Raw genomic sequence first — 18,965 nt, forward strand, 5'->3', positions numbered from 1 at the left:
GGAAACATTTTGTCCGTAGCAAACGATAGCAACAAAATTTTAGAAGCATCAGATAATTGGAGCTACGTTCGTGATAATAAATGTGATAGCGATAAAATTTTTAAAGAATCAAACAACTGGGACCAAGTTTAGAAAATTAAAGATTAAATAGCGAATACTTTTAGTAAAAATGTCTGCCAGTTGCGGACGAAAGCAATAACATTTTAGAACAATCAAACAATTGGAGCTGCATTTTTGAAAAGCAGTAAAAGTGTTTGGCAGTCCAAATGATAGCTTTAAAATATTCCGACAAAGCTACATTTCAAAAATGTAATAGATCTGATAGTAATAAAAGCAAAAAATTTGGAAAATCAGACAATTAGACCTACATTTTTCGGAAAGTGCTAATGAAAAGAGTTGCTTGATAACAGACATAATTCATTACAGCCTCGCTGGAAGTTAAGCAAGAGGACATATTTGGTCTCTGGTTGATTTTTATACGTTTAGTTCCCTTCCGAAGAAATTTAAACCGACCGTTTTCCGTACGGAAATGTATACAACAATATTTGCCGATAAATCAAGTACTTTCTAGATACGAAGATCAATGCAGAAACCAAATATCCTCTACTAATGAAAATTATTTATTCAATGTGGCTCTGCATGCCAAAACACGACAAACATCAAAAGAAATGTTCACGCATTTTACTGCAAGTGCATAAAAAACCGAAAAAAAAAAACTAAAAAAAACAATTCGAGTGAAACAAGGAAAAAGTGTTCAATAATTTGTGATCATGTCAACAAATTTTGCAAAAAATCAAATTTACTAACGAATAGTCAACTATTCCTTGATTAAGTTGGTGTTTCAAAATTACAAATGAAACGATAGAAATTGTTTGATATTTGTACCGAGCACTTTTAATGAGCTTCAAGCTGCAGTATTTTCAGAGGAATTGGCTGATTAATAAATTTTGAGCAAGGAAGCTGCTCCTTCAACATTTACAATTCACATCATAAATTAATAGTAGTGTGTTTGTTTCCTTTTTCGAAGCTCGTTGACCCTTTTGGGAGAAAAAGGAAAATCTAAATATTAAAAATTCGTCCGCAAAGCGAAGAATATTGAAACAGACGTTTTGATTTCGTGTCTGAAAATGCCAAGATTTGAGAAGTAGAAATAATTCCTCGATTACTTAAAGCGTTTGATAGCTAAACAGTAAGATAAGCTTCCAAAATGAAACAATTTTTACTGAACAGTCATGTGACATTGTTTTTGAGCAAGGGCAGTGCCCTCCAACAGACAATTCGCATTCTAAACTAGGCCTTCGTAAAACTTCAGTGCTTTATGCGATTTCGGAGAACAAGAAAATTTAAAATTCAACGTTAAATTGTTTGCCCAATTAATATCACAACAGAATTTGTTATGATTGACATGATCACGTAACTAATAGTTACAAAAGTCCAATTGCTATCTCGGTTTGATTTTAACATGCAGTGCCACCTTAAAATATTAAACAAACGTTATCTCGAAGTAACGTGTTTTCAAACTTAGGAAAGTTGAGCGATTGTAAAGCAATTTGGAATTTTTAAAGGAAAAAAAAATGGTCGAATCTGACAAGATAAATAAAGTAAGCATGCAAATACCCACCGATAAAATTTACTTCAATCAAACTGATGATCGCTCGATCCAAGAAATAAAACTCCCCACAATTTGAAAACATGTACTAAATGATAACTCGAGAGCGCTTGAAACCTTTCCGGCAAAAATGGCAGAAGTAATCAACCGTCATTACCGAACTGAAAGATTTTCCGCGCCCGAATGTCATTCGAATGAAAACATTTCAATCGAGAAAAAAAATAAAACATTAAAAAACGAAAATGATTTTAGACTATGAATAGTTTTGAACTCGAATATAACTTTTCTAGTTACAAGACTGCCATTTCTTATCGGAAAGATTTCAATTGAACCAAATTCTAAAGTGATATTCTCAACTTCGTCTTCATCCTCCCTGCTTAAATCCTTTTGATCTACTCCTGTCTTGCTGACAATTCCTGAAAATAGAAGAGATGAAAATTGGGTAAGGAACAAACGTGAGTGTAGAAACTGAAAAGAGTAAACGAGGAATAAAAGAATTCACAGTGAATTGTTAAACACGAGTGTGCGTTGACAAGTACAAGGCAAAGTTTGACAAAGAAACGCAAATTTCGTGAAGAAAGCCAAACTCTCGTAAAAATAACAGTTACAGACTTTAGCGTCTGGTATGGTTCCTGAACTAACTTCTAACGTACGTTTCACTCCATTACCAAAGCCATGAGGTTGTTCTGACGTTCGACACGAAACGTAAACCAAGTCCGGCAAGCGCACGCGGTAGGACTTGGAGCCGGTATTTTTGGTTGAAATATCTCTTACGAAAGGTAGAATCGAAAAAATTGATACTAACCATTGACAGAAATCGGTATCAACCGACTATCCTTCCCCCAATGTGGACGCCATTTCTTCTTTAAAGAAAAAATTTGCTTCTCGTGTAGAAGGGAGCAGTTCACATCTTACTCTGACGGCAAACATCTCAAAATGACAAACAAGCACCTTAGGTCAGCAATAGTCATCATGAATATGGAAAATAAAATTAGACCAATCAGCTAACAGGTACGTGACGAGTTTTAATGACAAACACCCTTTGCACGCTTTACTCTGGGAAAGTTTTGCATTTTCTTCGTTCATAGGGACCTCACGTGAACCTGTATGAGCTAGCTAAACACAATACGTAATTTTTCAAAAATTATTCACATTTTTACAGTTCTTGATCAATGTTTAAGCCTTTCCTTCGTTTTCAAAATGAATTCTGAACCGTTCATTTAAACATTCAAACATACATTAACTTACGGTTACATTTTTTTATCACACGATTCTCTCATCCTTGTACAATACTAAACGCTACGACGAATAATTTTGGGCCAAATTAAATTTTTTTATTAGTCCTGTATCTTAAATAAAGTTTAATATTAAGTCCATTGTTAACTCGATCTTCGCGAAGATTCGTGCTCAATTTTCTCCTGTCTGTACAAAGTCATATACGCTTGCTTGACGTTTTCACATATTGGTTACTGGCTTGAATAAATTAAGGGGGCTTAAGAAGACGAAAGGGATGACGGGTGAGTGAGTGAGTGAGTGAGTGAGTGAGTATAGTATAGTATAGTATAGTATAGTATAGTATAGTATAGTATAGTATAGTATAGTATAGTATAGTATAGTATAGTATAGTATAGTATAGTATAGTATAGTATATCTTTATTGCGCCTTACTCTCCAAAGGGAGGTATTGGTCTGTTCACAATAAAGGTTTAACATTAACTAGTCCAATAAGAAATAACATTCACTTGATTCTTTTATAATTCAAATAAAATTAAATAAAAATTATAATGCTCATTTCGTTTGTAAGTTGAGAATCTCTTTTCCTTTTTTAAACATTAAGTTGATATATTTACCTATTATTTTTGATGTAACTCTATTGTCAGCTCTAAGTAAGTACTTAGTTCTCTCGTTATCGCTCAGATTTGCGTAAAGTGCATCTTTGTTTGAAATGTGAGAATGGAGCTCAACTCTTATGGTAGCATACCCCTGGCAATACATCAAGAAATGCTGTTCGTGTTCTACGCAATTTTCTTTGCATACTAAGCATGTTCTTTCCTCTACTGGGATTGATGCTCCTTTATTTTCATATTTTCCAGTTTGTATTCGTAATGCTTGACATTCTAACCTAAGCCTTGTCAGGCTAATTCTGTGTGCTCAGTTTGTAACCGTTTTCAGGTAATTTTCAAATTGATAACTCTTTTTAACTTCCTTGTGCGTAAATTTTTCCCTTGAAGTTGTTGATGAACTGTTCTTAGTCTCAAGCCAGTTTTGTGAATACTGATTTCTAAGATTTTTGTTTATTTTTAATCGACCGTTCTTGATGTGTTGCCGTGTTACTGGTGAGTGAGTGAGCGAGAGATGTATGTATGTCACACCAGTCAGAGTGGATCTACTATAAACAGCCAATCAAATTTCTTCTTGTAAAGGTAAATGGTATGTGAGAAGATTTGATCCCGATACAGTTCAGAACGGCCATATCTATTCTTCTATAAAAGAGGAGGAAGTATTCATACATTGGGCTTACTTCGACATTTTCTGTGGGTTAGGTTGAGGAGTTTAGTTATGAACGAGATCAGCCTTGAGTTTTGAAACAGTTCATGAGCTAGTAGTATGCAAATGGAACGAGATATTTTTATTTTTAGTTACAAAGGTAACTTGATACTTTTGTTTTTCACAAGGAGTAAATTCAATTAGAGGTCACGAATAGTCGCTTCTAGTTCTTAGGACATGTTTTAGAGGAGACGAGACTATTAAGATTTGAAACAGTTCTAATGTTTACAATAGAAAGTGCGGGTAACGATTGTTTTTTTCTTGTCGCATGCAAATATAACGAGATATTTTTATTTTTTAGTAACAAAGGGTAATTTGACACTGTTGTTTTTCACAAGGGGGTAAATTCACTTAGAGCTGACGAATCGTCACCATTTGTTCCCACGAGATGTTTGCTATCTTTAGTTACAAATGGTAACTTAACACTTTTCTTTTTCTTATATGGGAGTAAATTCAATTAGAGCTGACAAGTTATCGGCTATTGTTCCCAGGATATTAAATGAAAAAGAAGCTTTCATTTCTGGACGGTTTTTACGTCTCTGTAGTAGCAGTTTAATATTTTTATTTGATGGGCATTTTATGACATTCTTTTCAGTCCGATATTTTTAAAGGTAAAAGTATGAAAACTGTTCAAATGTTCTTTGAAGACTGCGTGGCACCAAGTGCAATTTAATTAAATAAGACTTTCAACGTGTCAGCGAGGTTTTTTTTCTCTTTCTTTCTATTTTCGGTGAAGTAGTGTTGTTGTGTTGCGTTGTGTTGTGTAAAAAGGGTAAACTTACGACTTGTATAAAATACGAAAAGTTCTTTCAACTTGAGTATTTTTGAGCACAAATTACTCTTGGGGATTGGAAGGGCTATGTGATCGGTGAGTGAGTTATGCATGTGCGCGTGACACACCAATCACAGTGTGGGTTGTATCAAAGAACGAATCGAATTGCCTGTTAGAAAATAAGATGGTGTCTATATTAATCTGGAGACGTGTCAGATTGCTTTAGTATGTTGTCAAACATTTTATGGCTCACTATTTAGTTATCTTACCGTTACGCATGTAACATCGTATGTACAGCATAAATTCCCAGTTTCTTTCTTGCTGTACATCGCAACCGAAAAAACTCGTCAAATTAACCCAATCATTATTGTAAACAGTTCCATGAATGCTCCCATCTCCGAGACTTCACAAAAAAATAACTCTTGCATGCCTTGCGTGCCTATGTTTACACTAGAGATGGATTATATGAGCCTACTAATTAGTCTAAACGCCAAATCTCTATTCAGTGTTTAGACAAATTATATGGCAACAAAATGTGCTGGCAGATGAATCATCTGAAGAAGGATGATCAATAATTTGTCGCCGAGGGATAAGTCATCCTTCGACCCTAGTATAAATTCGGCCAATAAAACTCAAAGCAACAAACAAAGTTTAGCATAATGTGAGTCAAGATTGGTTTTGGTTTTACTTCTAGTTGAATGACAAAGTGGCAAATGTTTTTTAGCCAATTAAAGGTAAAGTGCAAACACTTCACACTTTCCACACTAAAATGAAAACAACAGTGAACCATCAACCACCATGTCGTTTGTTTTGCCTACCCACCTGAAAAATACCCCCGTCCAAAACAGCCCATTATGTGTCTTTTAATGCTAATTGAATTAGTTTAATATCATTCTCATGAACCAAAATAGTGGATATTGAATCCCACAGGGCAAACCAAAATCAACTGTGATCAGATCACTATTATTATAAATTGTGCACTTTTGTTCCTACCCCTAAAATACTCATGTGATTTTTTTTAATTCAGTGATACTACAGTTTATTAGACTAAGTGCATTGTACTTATACAAAACCAGAATAAAACTATTCTTGACCGTACTTGAAGTTAGTCAGGTACTATCAACTGCTGATGCTACAGTTTTAAAACACCTGGCCCCGGTTATTCAAAGTGTTGACAAAACAAACTATGCTATCCACTGATAGTGATTTATCATGTGGATAGCATAATCCTCCTTTTAAGCAACTAGGGCCTGGCATTTTAAATGATGTCCCCCCACACCTATCCATGATAAGCAGACAGTCTGGGCAAAATATTCTAAGTAAGAAGGGTGTCTGTTGATCCCAATCCTGAGAATCGGAGGCTTCTTAAAGCCAGTAGTCAAGTATAATTTCTGTAGTATGATGCAACTAGCTAAGAAAAGAATTTAGCTGTCAAACTTTGCTGCCAAAGGTTGCCACAGCAAAACATTATGCTTCACATATCTCTACAATCAGCTGGATGGTTGAGTTCTAAAAGACGTCACTAGTATCTAATTGGTCATCTAAACCACTGAATCCAACAGTATTAAGTTTGTTCTTCATTAAAGTTAGGTAAACCAGAATCTGAAAGGTCATCGTCTGCAAGAGTTCTTTCACTTAACGAATCTTCAGGAAGTAAGTTCTGAGATTGTAACAAACTGTCCTCATCTGTCTTTTCCATGATCTTGTCAAATTCCTGATCCATGTTGGTTTGAGATTTCCTTCTTTGTGCTGTTTGTGATGTCTGTGATTCTTTTTGGCTTCCTTTCTTTATGTCTTTTGATTCCTTCTTCCCACGACGAAGACCCAAAATCTGTTCATTGTCAAAAGCAATATATTAAAAGGACAAATAATATTACAGTCGAACCTTCAATAATGGCCACCTCTCCAGAGCACATCCTAACTGCCAAAATAACCTCGCAACAATGGCCACTTAATCAATGACTGATTTTTATTGTTAGTAAAAGGTTACCAAACTTGATCTATAGTGCACGTCGTTGGTCTCTGTTTCTATAATTTAGTTTCTGTGTTATTGATATAGTTTGATCATGTTACATATTTATAAACTAAGATGACCCCTACTTCCCCATAATGTCCACCTCTCTACCATAGCTACTCTCCACAATGGCCCAAGGTGGCCGTTGTGGAGAGGTTTGACTGTAAGTGTATTATATACTTTTCAGCACTCAGGCATTCAAACACAACTAACTAAGATTACCAAACAGAACACAAATCACTAACCTTGACGTAATTAGCTGGAACAACACCTTCACTAATGCCGTCAACTGTTCCCAGAAGCCATCCCCTGATGCGAGGCTGTTTCCCTTTGGGTGCTAGTCGAAGAATGTCACCAGCACGGAATGACAATTCTTCCTCTCCCTCACCGTCAAAGTCATATTCTGCTCTTGCAATAACATGATCTCCTTCTCCTGAAAACCATTATTCAATTGATTTGTGCTTCAGATACAGGAGTGTTAAACAGTAACAAAGCACATTGTATTTAACTATGTGCAGAAGAAGACATAACTAAACAACAAAGATGAATGATGTAACAGGCCTGAGCTAGTCACAAATTTCTACGTTGGTGGCTTAATAGTGTAGAAGCCACCTGCAGAAATTGTTGACATTCCACTATATGCTTACTAACTTGCCTTCATGCATCTTGTACAGTTGCTTTGTCTTGCAAATAATTTCTGTTCCTTAAACAGACTGACAGAGGCAAAAGAAAACTTTCCTCCAAGTGAATCTTCTATCTTGATTGAACATTATGTTACCCTAAAAAACATATTTCAAATTTTAATGTTTGTGCACTATACCTGTCTTCCAGTCCTTCACAATACTCTCATCATTTAACAGTGATTGCAGCAGTTTCCATATGATCAGTGGAGTTCCAAGGACAACGGCAAAAAATAGCAAAATAGGCCATGATCTTGGCTTCTCAGAATCACCTCCTTCACTAGCTGAAACAACAGCTGTTGTTGCACTTTTCCACAGTTCTTCTTCTAGTGCTTGGTTTGGTGCAAAACCCAATAAAGCCCGAATCTTTCTGAAGACATATCTTAATGCCTTGAACAAAGTAAAAGCACCAAGTGCACTGACCAAATGAGCTCGAAGTCTACTAAAATGATCCGCCATACTCAAAACGGCAAGAAATGTATTACGCATGGCAAAGTGCGTGGATTCAAGCATCATAGCGACAGATCCAAAGGCGTGGACAATTGATTCAATTGATTGAAATGCTGCTCGACTAGTCTCTTCAGCTTGCCCAACAAACGAGCTTGCTCCTGATTGGTTCAAAGGACTGCCAAATCGGTTCATGCCCATTCCATACCCACCATAGCCACCGTAACCTCCATAGCCTCCGCCATACATACCATAGCCTGAAAAATAAAAACTAAAAGTCAATAATGAACTCCGTGAAATGGTTGAAAGCTCAGACAAATAAATAACAGTAAACATGTATCACTTATGCAGCACTGCTTACCGCATGGTTTAACTTACAGCACATTTTTTACCCACAAAAAGATGAAAAGATGAAAAAATGCCAAGGGTTGATGAGTGATCAAACTCTTGCACTTGTTTCACAGCCATTGACGGAATATTGCTTAAAAGTGAAAAGAAGCTCCCTGAATAGCCATCTGTCAGCTGACGGATGGCTAACAGTCGACAGACAGTTTCTTTTGGGGAGTTATTCTTCACAGTTACGCAGTATTGTGCACTCCTGTCAAATTTGAACCTGCCTTCACTGTCACTTTCACTGTTTTCACTTCTTTTGACAGACAGATGTCAACCTTTGCATGAACTCAGCTTGTTTTCAAACTATGTTACATAATATGTCAAATTATTCTCACATTTTGATTGGTTCTTACTCACAATCTATTGGGGTACAAATACATAGAAGATGCCATTTAACGTTTTGTTTGTTTGTTCACTATATAAAACAGATAGATTCCATGTTGCTGTGCATCTGTTCTGTAATAGATCACAGAACATGTCAAAACGTGGTAAGAACATCAGTAACACACTCGCCCAGTGGCTTGCGTGCCACATTTCAGTTCTCACCACAATTTGATGTAATCTGTGATCTGTTACTAAACAGATGGACAACAACATGGAATCTATTTGTTAAACAGATTACAGTTAGAGCATTTTGTGGTCATTGTTATATTTTCTAACTTCACTTGCCTCCAATTCCACCTCCATACATGCCACTGTATCCACCATACACACTCCCACCAGTACCTAAAATACAATCAATTTAGTCTTAAGACACGTATATTTGTTTCCGAAAGTGGAGGAATAGTCTGGTATAAATTATAGTGACAGGGAGGCACAAAGTCCTTCTTTTGGTTTGCAAGTTGCAAAGAGGAGGTTGAGGAGTTTATTTTGTCGGACATTTTGGGGTGAATCTTCTGCATTGAAAAATTTTGGTAAATAACATTTCTTGGAGTTGTCAAAGAACATAACCCAGGGTTCTCATTTTTATGCCAAACTTTTGTATTGCATCTGTTTACAACATAACATAGGCTGTATGCAAAAGCACATAAGTTTCATGTTGCAATAATTATTATAAACATGACATAGAGCTTTTTCATGATACTGAGTGCAGGAAATAAACCCAAATTACCATATCCTGGGCCTCCATACATATATCCACCAGTTGATCTCTGTGCCTGAGGTCTTGGCGGCAAAGGAGGTGGTTTTGAGCCAGAATTGTTGGAGGCATCCATTTCGCTGGGATTACGAAGAGCATTCGGTTTCGGGCCGCCAGCCCCTATTGGAAGCCGAGATGGCGAATCAAACGAGAGAGAAACCGACCTTGCATTTATTCCTACCCCTTCCCAAGGTTTTGGTGGAGCAGACATCACATGAACTTCAATCCAAAATTGTCAGAGCTACGTAGCCATATTCTTTCGATCCAAAATGGCGGCGTTCTAACTAGCTAGTACCCAGGCTTTACACCTGGGGTTAAAGTTCAATGCGCAACTCGTTCCAAATGAAAGTATCACGCAATTGGATGAAATCTGATCCAAGTTTGATTTCCCTTATTTTAATTCCTGATTTGGAGAATCTAGAATCAGGAGTAGAAGGCCAATATTTGCCACCCATAAAATTCTGAACAGCAGTACCCACAATACAGCATCAGGAAAGTATAAGGGGGAAGGGGTGCTGGTTGAGGGCAGTCCCATGGTCACCTGCCTGAATTTCAAAAAATGTCCCTTGCAGAAATTGAGAAAAATGTGGAAAGAACGTTGTGTTGTTGTGTTTCATTCTTCCTCTTGAACAAATATGGGTTATTTTTCTCTGGTCCTTGTTCAAAAACTGCTGCAAGCTACTGACTGCAATAGGTGGTTTAGTGTTTGACTTTTCACAATAAAATGTCCATTCTGTAGGTTCTATAAATTCCCATCAAACTTTCCAGTTTTGGGTGCTGGAGAAAAAAAAAATCTAGGAGTGTCTTTACTTTGCAAAATTCATCCTTCTTCTGGAAAATGTTACCAGGACAAGAATTTTATGTTTGTCAACCTTTTTCAACAGGCTTTTTTTACGATAACTGCAGAAATTCTTGCACGCTCATTGGTTAATTTCCTTTGTCAATAAGCAGACAGACACATTAATTTATGCGATGTGGCAACAAGTGAGAGCAGACAATTTGTTATCATAAAAAACAATTTGACATCAGTTTATCATGCGTCTGTCCTATTATTGACAATGAATTTCATCATAACATTCAAAGTAATCTGCCCTGCAGATCCACTCAGCTATCACCTTGTTGATCCACAGCTACTTTGACAACGCTATGATAAAATTAATGATCAATAACAGGACAGACGCATGAAAAACTGATGTCAATTTGTAAAATTTCAAAGTAGTATTTCTTTTGGTTGGGGGAAGGGGGTGATTTACAGGCACAATTTTTTTTCTGCACAACACTTTTTTAGGTTCACTGGAAGTGCATGAATTTTTTTTCAGCAGTGGTCCTGTGTAGAGATTTTTTTGGCACAAAACTTGCAGGTATAAACATATTTTTTTAACAAAAAAGTTGTGCATCCACCTCTAGAGTTAAGATAAATGGTTCTTCTCTAACAAGCTGGTGTTTGGGAGAGGAACAATACCAGACTTAGCAGTGTGAATAAACCCAACACATTTGGCCCATTTCAGAAGAGTCCTTGCCAAAACTTCTTCTGTGAAAGCTTGTTTACATGAAAATTAATTTGCACATTTTAAAATGAATGGGTTTTAAGACCTTCACAAAGAAGCACAACAATAAAAAACTAGTCATTTGTACCATCTTGTCTCATGTTAGGAATGTCTGTGCTTTGTAATGTCATCTGTTCTCAGACCCTCTACTTTACCTCAAGTTAACAAAGTATTAACTCAGCATGGGATACGCATGCTAAAATGCAAGAGGGTGAGATTGGAGAAATAACTTTTTTGCACCAACTCATGTGTACAAAGAAAAATAACTCGAAAAGTAAACATCTGTGTACATTGGCTGTAATTTGGCCAAGCTGAAAAGGTGATTGGGATCCAGTTTTAATATCTGGCAAGAGATCATAGGAGAGATAGATAAAAGCAAGCACATTTGCCTTGCAGATGACCATTGGGGTGTTGATCTCACACAGTCAGAGATAACAGTTAAAACATACAAGTTTCTTTATTGATCCAAAAAAAAATTAAACTCTCAACAGAAAGTTTTTAATAATTTAGTTCCATTAAAAGCATAACAAGAAAAAAAATACTTGATAACTGTACAGCTGTGGTTAAAAAAAAATATATTGAAGATTTATAATCAGTGGAAAAAAATACTATCTCTGTACACTGTCATAAAATTCAAGCTTTACATCCAAATCATTGTAAAATATTATTTAGGGAGTTTGCTTAAGATCAAACTGTAAAAATACAAAATCTATAGAAAAATGACTGCTGAAGTATTTACAACCTTTATGCAAGTGCGTGATTTGTTATTAATGTTCAAGCTGAAAAAACATTTTTCTCTTTTTTTGACTAAAAAAACACTGGTTAAAAGTTTTCATCCAGTGTGAATTTGTTCTCCTGCTGTTTGCTCATCACTCCTGCCTTCTGGTATTCTGCAACTCTCTTCTCGAAGAAGTTTGTCTTCCCTTCCAAGGAAATGTTCTCCATGAAGTCAAATGGGTTTTTAGCATTGTAAACCTATTGAGCACAGAATAAATTATAAGATTGATGGCTGTTTTACTATATAAATAAAGCTGTAAAATTCTCATAACTTAAATAAACGGCAATATAAAATAGTCATTTGGGAGAATCAAAGTGTAATCAATTATTATTATTACCTTAGAACAGTTGAGGGCCACTAAAAGTCTGTCAGCAACAAATTCAATGTACTGTTTCATCAAGGTATGGTTCATGCCGATGAGTTTAACTGGGAGGGCTTCTGTAAGGAATTCTTGTTCAATAATGACAGCATCCATGATTATTGATTTGATAACTTTTTCTGATGGTTTGTTGACCAAGTAGGAGAACATCAAACAGGCAAAGTCACAATGAAGACCCTGAAAGAGGAAAAGCACACACATCAGATGAATTCTACAATCATATCAGTGGTACATAGTCCATGATAGGGCTAATTTCTTCCAAGGGGTTGCTTAGAGAAAAAATTGAACATAGCTTAAGCAATTTTGTCCTACCTCGTCACGACTGATGAGCTCATTCGAGAATGTTAGACCTGGCATCTTGCCCCTTTAACAGAAAAGATTGACAGTTAGCAATGCAGTAATTTTTATTATCTACAATGTAAAGAGTATCATCAACTGGTGAAATCATGGTGTAACCTAAACTCATTTTAAAACTAAAAGTTCAATAAGAGCTTAGCTTGGGTCAGAGTGGATTTAATTCATGTCAACTCCCACCTCTTTTTTAGCCAGAAAATGGCAGCAAATGAACCAGAGAAAAAGATTCCTTCCACAGCAGCAAAAGCCACTATCCTCTCACCATAAGATGCCTGTCAAATGATAAGAACCACAACTGTCAAGACATTTTTGTTATCCAATCCTGAGAAACCTCCATACACCTGTGGCAAAAGTTTCCAGAAAACAAAACAAAAAAAAAACAAAGGAAAGATTGAATGTACAGTCACACAAAAGTCCACTTACTCTCTCTGGGTTGATCCAGTTGAGGGCCCACTGAGCTTTTCTCATGACACAAGGCATTGTCTCAATGGCATTGAAAAGTCGCTGTCTGCAAAACAAGAAGGAAATTATGGTACTGTAAGTACTGATTACAGAGGAAGCCTTTTAAGCTTACCAAAAATTAACCCTCTAAAATTTGGTTGAGATGTATTTTTATCACTGGCTGTGAAAAATTGTATTCAACACCATTTTGCCAAATCACCAAAAACACCAGGGTTGGTAAAAAAAACATGGATATAAATTTTGACTCTTTTCTTTAAACTAACCCTGATCTAGAATTGGTTGAAAACAGGGTCTACATTATGTTTCTTACCTAAGCTAGGAACTGGATGAGTATGATAATTGCATAACCAACTTACTTTTCAGCAGAGTCCTCAATGTAAGTCTCGATCAGTAGACTGTACATTTCAGAGTGGATATTCTGAAAGAGAAAAAAGGAATTTTTTATCTTATATAAAACCAAGTTTTGTTGCCAAGGTACACTGTTCCCAGATTTTATGAAAATGAATCACTGTAGCTTCACCATTTCTGAGAAATGAAAGTGGTACCTACATGGGAAATCTGAACTTTTTTTTTGACAATGTTCTCCCTATTTGCAGCAGTATCACAACTCTTTCTCACCTCAATTGCTATTTGGAAGCCATAGAAACATCTTGCCTCTGGAACCTGGACTTCCTGGCTGAAACACTCAACCAAGTTTTCATTGACAATGCCATCGCTAGCAGCGAAGAAAGCAAGAACATGCTTGATGAAATACCTTTCATCATCCTAAGTTATACAGGAAAGAAAAAAAGAATAAATGATCAGACTGCAACCTTGAATTTTTTTATCTTCACTCTTGCCCCCACCCCTCCTTATGGAGGGCAACCTATGGCACAGGGCCTGTTGGAAATTTTTTTCAAGGCATAAGGACATGTGCACCCTCCACCCATTCTGCTACCCAGTGAAAAAAGCAAAGATTAAAATCTTACCGAAAGTTTAACCCAGTCATCTTTATCTTTGGAAAGATCTACTTCCTCTGCAGTCCAGAAGGAGGCTGCAACGAAAACAAAGTTTTGTCAACAATATGCGGGCAAAATTGTCTTCTTATCGTGTAATTCTAGTAAATTAATGACAAATCTTAGAATATTAATTCTTTCAATTTGCCTTCATTCTTCTTTTATGGAAACCGGGTAAACATTTCCTATACACTTTGGTATCATCTGTCTTTCTCTCTCAGTGAAATAAGCAAGCGTGCCCTTTGCTGGGACGTTGAATAAATTGTTATGCAACTGCAATGAATTGGGCTAATGCTTATTTTGAGAAAACTAATTTCTTTAGAGTCATTTTGGCTTCTTACCTTCAGCCTTTTTGTACATTTGCCAAATATCCTTATATTGGATGGGAAGGAGGACAAATCGGTGTGGATTTTCACGAAGAAGAGGCTCATCTTCGGTGTTGAACTTCGACTTTGCTTTGTAAACTGGCTTCTCTGGTCCACGATGCTGAAATAATATAAAAACACACAACCATAATTTAGCTTTATACTTTCGAGGAAATAGTTATTTTTCAGAGTAAGAAAGAGATGGCTTGGAAAACGCACCCTCGAAGAGAAAATTTTCCGCTTTTCAGTTTAGCGCCAAATACCGTTGCGGTTGGAACGGACTTCGTCCTTTTGTTCGTTTGCTTGAAGCTAACTTCAATTGCACGTAATTAAAAAATACTCTAAAAGAACTAAGGCTTTTAACAGCCGGCTATCAAGATTCAAACACAGCGAAAACTATTTACTAGGCAAAAGGCCTTCATTCCAAACTGCAAGATTCTAGAACAGTGATATGCACGCATTGATGCTGGCAGATTTTTTGCCATGAATACGTGAAGGATGATTTTATAAGGGAGGAAAATAAAGCCTCGTGAAACGGCGAGCAAACTGATGATCAAGTTTTTCCTATTTCATAAGCTTCCGTATAATACAACAGGGAGCTGGCTTGCCTTGAAAATTTTTTCTCCCGCCAAAATGGAAGAGATCGTTATGAACCCTTTGTCTCACCTTCTCACTCTTCTGGTTGCATTTGTCCTCCTCGGTCTCGTTGAAAGAAACGTCTTTGACAGCTTTTGTGAGCTTGCTAATGTTGTCGCTCTTGACTATATAGTTGTCTACACCAAGCATGATGAACTACGGAGTAACTACTTACAAAAGGAAAGGATATAAAAGAGCACACAGATGCACTGTACAAGAAGGCTGAGGAAGGAATGATCAGCGAAGGACGCGACGCGAACTTGAATTTGCGCGCGGTGTGAAAAAGCAACCAATCAGCGACTAAGCTACGAAGGAATTTCTTCTTATCATTGGTTTGTTCGTTCCCGGGAAAATGTCATCGCACGCACAAAACCATATTTGGAAAACAAAAGCCGCAGTGGCACCACCTTAGGGTTTGCGCCCGTGTGAAGAAATTCAGCGGATACTCGCTTCAAAAATCCCCGTATATTGCGGCGACATATTGTTTTCTTTGGAAGTAAACTGACAAAAATACCTCACTGTCCTTAATTGTATTGGTATGTTTTATGTCATTTTCAAGATACACTGTCGGGTTTAGCTTGTCGAACATGTTTATCAGTTCAAAGGTAGCTTAATCTCTTTCGTTTCGTTTCTGTAGTCTCACTGAGAGCCTTATATTAGAGGACTCCTAATGGCGGAAGGTCCGGGACTTAGTGGAAATAGACCGCGCTGTGCGCCATTTTGGGACGATTTTCTCGCATGCGTGGTAAAAGTTGGCCGTAATGATCAGTGGATTCAATGTCAAAACTACAGAGAAGATTACCTTGAATGTTTGCACCACAAGAAACTGGTAAGCTTGTCATTAAGTTCTTTAAACCTATGTTCTTTAAACCTATGTTGCCGGGGTAGGGAGGGGTGGGGGTGGGTGCTTTGCTTGTAAGCTGGGCTAAACATACAAGCAAAACACTCCCTCCCCACCGCAGCCCTGTGTTCCTCAGGGAATCCAAAGGCTTAAGCAAGCAAGCAAGCAAATGACTGAAGGGCAAATCCAAGGGAAATGGTTTTGGAGTTCAAAATAACAGGGAATTTGAAATAACCAAGTTTGAATTAGCAGGGTCCAACTGTATTTCTGTCAGCAAAATAGGCAGTATTCCCCTAATCAAAGCAGTCTATTGTTTACAAGCATCTCAACCAATTGCAATTGATAATGGTTATAGGAAATTACAGTCAAACATCCACTATCGGCCACCTCTCTACAACAGCCACTTCTTTTGGTCCTGGCTGACAGTCCATACATTCACTCGTATTTTAACCTCTCTGCAATGCCGAATGGCCACCTCTCCACAATGGCTATGGCCAGTGTTAATCAACAACTGACGAATGGTGTATACAAAACCCCATTTTTTATCGTAAAAGGTCACCAAACTTGATCCGTACCATGCGCCGCTGGTCTCGGTTTCTTCTAGATTTCTGTTTTATTGATACATTTTTTGATTTGTATATACTGAAATAAGCATTTTTTTGAAAAAAAAAAAAAATGTGGCTCTCCCGAAAGAAAAACGCGTGTCATATTATATCCTTACCTCCCCGTAACAGCTACTTCTCTACAACGGCCACTTTTCTCTGTTCTCAAGGTGGCTGTTGTGGGGGTGAAACTGTACTTTATAGGCAACAGTACTAGAAGCCTGTCTTGTTATTCTCATAGCCACTTGATGCTTTTGTTTTCCACAGTATACAAGAATTCAGAAGATTAAAAGGCACAAAGAAAAGCTCATTAAAGAGGGAAAATGGCCACCCAAGGATTTATCCACAGCACAGTAATCTTGTCAGTCAAATTGTTTTGTGCAATTCATACATGAGGTATTGAAAGAAGTTTATACTTGCGTGTTTTGCGAGATTCAGGAAACCACAAAAATGTACGTTTCTTGATTTTGTAATGAAGATACAACATGGTGTTATCAGCTTTCTGATTAAGTGTAAGAGGTTTTAAATCTGAATGTAAGGAAAGACTGTTCAAGAGTAAGAGTTTGGCCAATGTTATCAGTATTAACTTGATAAACAAGGAACTGCAATAAGGGAATGATAGCCTTCTAACAAGAATAAACACAAGACAAACAAGTTTGGGAAGCTGTCTAATAAATATTGCTTTTTCAGAGAGTTTCTTTGGTTATATGTTTATTTTTCATTCTAAATACAAAGGATATGATTTCAATGATTTCTTGTTCTCTACAAGCAAAGCTTATGGTTTTTGTGACTTTCTGAAAAAAAATCTGTTTACTACAATCAAAGCTAATACTTTTTGTGACTTTCTAAAAAAATGTTCTCCATTCAGAAACTTTTATTTCATGCAAATCATGGACTGCCACCTTTTTTAAATTGGGAAAGTAACATTTACCAAAGAATGCTGTGAGAAATTTCATGACTTTTTAAGGCTTGCCCTGTGGAAATGTCGGGAGAAATGGGTTGCTCAAACAATCTTTACTTTTACCAGTCATTGTTGTCAATTTTAGTCTCTTTAGTTCTCTTGCTGCCTTCAGTTGTATTTAGTTGTGCCTAGTTGTGTATTCATAATTTGTGTAAACATGACCTGCCTAGATTAGCTCAGCTACCCGTGGGCATGTTATAATTGTAATTTTAATTTGAAAACAAAATAAAATGGATGTATGTATGTATGTTTTACAATGTAGGTCAGGGCATTCCTTCTTTCCCCAATTTTTTTTTTTGGCAGTTCTCACAGCCATTTTTCTTGACACTTTCTCAGTTGATCAGCTAGGGAAAAAGAGGAACACCTCTTAGTCTACCGTTCAATACTACTTGATACATAAAACCTAAAAAAATGCCTATGTGTACAAAAGCCACGCTGGTATCCATGGCTTGCACTGCTATAGCTGTTTTAATAGGACGTTCTGGTTAAATTAGTAAAAAATTATGAGCTTTTGATTGCGGGTCATTTCCCAGTCTGCAATCTTTGACAAATAATGAATAAAAAGCACAAACATGGAGTATATAGGGTAACAAAGTATGAAATATGAAAAAATTATGAATTAAGATAAAACAATAACAACCGACTTAAGAGGAAATAAAATGTTAAAGCAATGTTCATAAGGAATTGAATATTGTCTGGAAGTGAATGTGAAAAGGTGTTGAATTTGTTTGCTGTTATTATGAAAACCAATTCAAAAGCTACAAAATGTCGGTAAAAGTATTTTTCTACATTTAAACTGTAGGGCTACATCATTCGGAGATGTCTAATAAAGAACATGAAAAAAATCAAACAGCTACCAGACAATATCGGTCATTACTTGTTACTTAATTTTATGTAACTTGACTGATCTTAGTAGCATTATAACAAACTAGAAACTCATGGTAAACTTGCTCATTGCCCGAATTACTGGACGCTGATCAGCTGGCTCAGTACACTAATCACTTGATGTGTATCTAAACCAGCACACAAGGTGATTCTTGTGGTTCAGTTTAGCTTGCTAAGTTCCAATGATGAGGAGAGCCATGTTGTTCCATGAAGGGAGCCAGGCTTCTTTGACATGCTACGGTCTTTTAACTGCTTCCCTTCTCCTTCATTACACCTTTTAATACAGAGAAGTTGTTAGACAAAGTGTGACATTCATTTATTTAACAATGACAAGTGCTAATATTACAAAATCTGAAAATTTACAATTTATATTGATCCTGACATACGTTTTTACCTTTCACCTATTAAGCTTGACATGTAAAGAAGATCAACTGTGATTTGAAGGATTCTGAAGGATTTTGTTCTCGGAAATGATAAGCTTTTATCAAAGTCTGTTTTCAACACTATGCACCTTGGTAGGTCAGGGCACAGGTGTTGAAAAGGTTAATAAAGCTGTCTTCC

General features: G+C 36.6%; 4 protein-coding genes across 4 annotated transcripts in view; 1 reads left to right on the forward strand and 3 right to left on the reverse strand.

Annotated features, from left to right (window-relative positions):
- Nucleotides 1-5,788: 5,788 nt before the first annotated feature.
- LOC145463495 (peroxisomal membrane protein PEX13-like) lies at nt 5,789-10,342 on the reverse strand. The gene is made up of 5 exons (XM_081447243.1): nt 9,573-10,342; nt 9,131-9,187; nt 7,762-8,325; nt 7,187-7,374; nt 5,789-6,758 (listed from the first exon to the last, which is right to left on the reverse strand). Exons 1-5 carry the CDS (start codon nt 9,808-9,810, stop codon nt 6,492-6,494), a joined length of 1,314 nt encoding a protein of 437 aa, XP_081303369.1. The 5' UTR covers nt 9,811-10,342; the 3' UTR covers nt 5,789-6,491.
- Nucleotides 10,343-11,578: 1,236 nt separating this feature from the next.
- On the reverse strand, nt 11,579-15,353 carry LOC145462968 (ribonucleoside-diphosphate reductase subunit M2 B-like). The gene is made up of 10 exons (XM_081446654.1): nt 15,146-15,353; nt 14,456-14,600; nt 14,088-14,152; nt 13,738-13,884; nt 13,476-13,537; nt 13,081-13,165; nt 12,838-12,929; nt 12,616-12,667; nt 12,262-12,480; nt 11,579-12,121 (listed from the first exon to the last, which is right to left on the reverse strand). Exons 1-10 carry the CDS (start codon nt 15,263-15,265, stop codon nt 11,969-11,971), a joined length of 1,140 nt encoding a protein of 379 aa, XP_081302780.1. The 5' UTR covers nt 15,266-15,353; the 3' UTR covers nt 11,579-11,968.
- Nucleotides 15,354-15,446: 93 nt separating this feature from the next.
- LOC145462978 (uncharacterized) lies at nt 15,447-17,650 on the forward strand. Its single transcript, XM_081446669.1, has 3 exons — nt 15,447-15,651; nt 15,753-15,944; nt 16,826-17,650. Exons 2-3 carry the CDS (start codon nt 15,786-15,788, stop codon nt 16,913-16,915), a joined length of 249 nt encoding a protein of 82 aa, XP_081302795.1. The 5' UTR covers nt 15,447-15,651; nt 15,753-15,785; the 3' UTR covers nt 16,916-17,650.
- A 905-nt stretch (nt 17,651-18,555) lies between these two features.
- LOC145462958 (thrombospondin-2-like) overlaps nt 18,556-18,965 on the reverse strand; it is a 40,817-nt gene continuing 40,407 nt past the window's right edge. Inside the window, exon 22 of the mRNA XM_081446639.1 lies at nt 18,556-18,678. Within this exon, the coding sequence (XP_081302765.1) occupies nt 18,564-18,678 (115 nt within the window). The 3' untranslated portion in view covers nt 18,556-18,563. The remainder of the gene's footprint in view (nt 18,679-18,965) is intronic.

The sequence above is a fragment of the Orbicella franksi genome, chromosome 12 (genome assembly GCF_964199315.1).
Source record: "Orbicella franksi chromosome 12, jaOrbFran1.1, whole genome shotgun sequence".
NCBI lineage: Eukaryota > Metazoa > Cnidaria > Anthozoa > Scleractinia > Merulinidae > Orbicella > Orbicella franksi.

Bases quoted from the DNA above. Each gene is read 5' to 3' on its own strand.
- LOC145463495 (XM_081447243.1), bottom strand. From the start codon at position 9,810: ATGTCTGCTCCACCAAAACCTTGGGAAGGGGTAGGAATAAATGCAAGG. The intron at 7,375-7,761 runs GTATAGTGCACA...AATGGTTTTCAG, and splicing joins TGTGAAGGACTGGAAGACAG to GAGAAGGAGATCATGTTATT. The intron at 6,759-7,186 runs GTTAGTGATTTG...GACAATGAACAG, and splicing joins TTCCAGCTAATTACGTCAAG to ATTTTGGGTCTTCGTCGTGG.
- LOC145462968 (XM_081446654.1), bottom strand. From the start codon at position 15,265: ATGCTTGGTGTAGACAACTATATAGTCAAGAGCGACAACATTAGCAAG. The intron at 14,153-14,455 runs GTAAGAAGCCAA...TTTTCGTTGCAG, and splicing joins AATGTACAAAAAGGCTGAAG to CCTCCTTCTGGACTGCAGAG. The intron at 13,885-14,087 runs GTAAGATTTTAA...TGTATAACTTAG, and splicing joins ATGACTGGGTTAAACTTTCG to GATGATGAAAGGTATTTCAT.
- LOC145462978 (XM_081446669.1), top strand. From the start codon at position 15,786: ATGGCGGAAGGTCCGGGACTTAGTGGAAATAGACCGCGCTGTGCGCCA. The intron at 15,945-16,825 runs GTAAGCTTGTCA...TGTTTTCCACAG, and splicing joins GTTTGCACCACAAGAAACTG to TATACAAGAATTCAGAAGAT.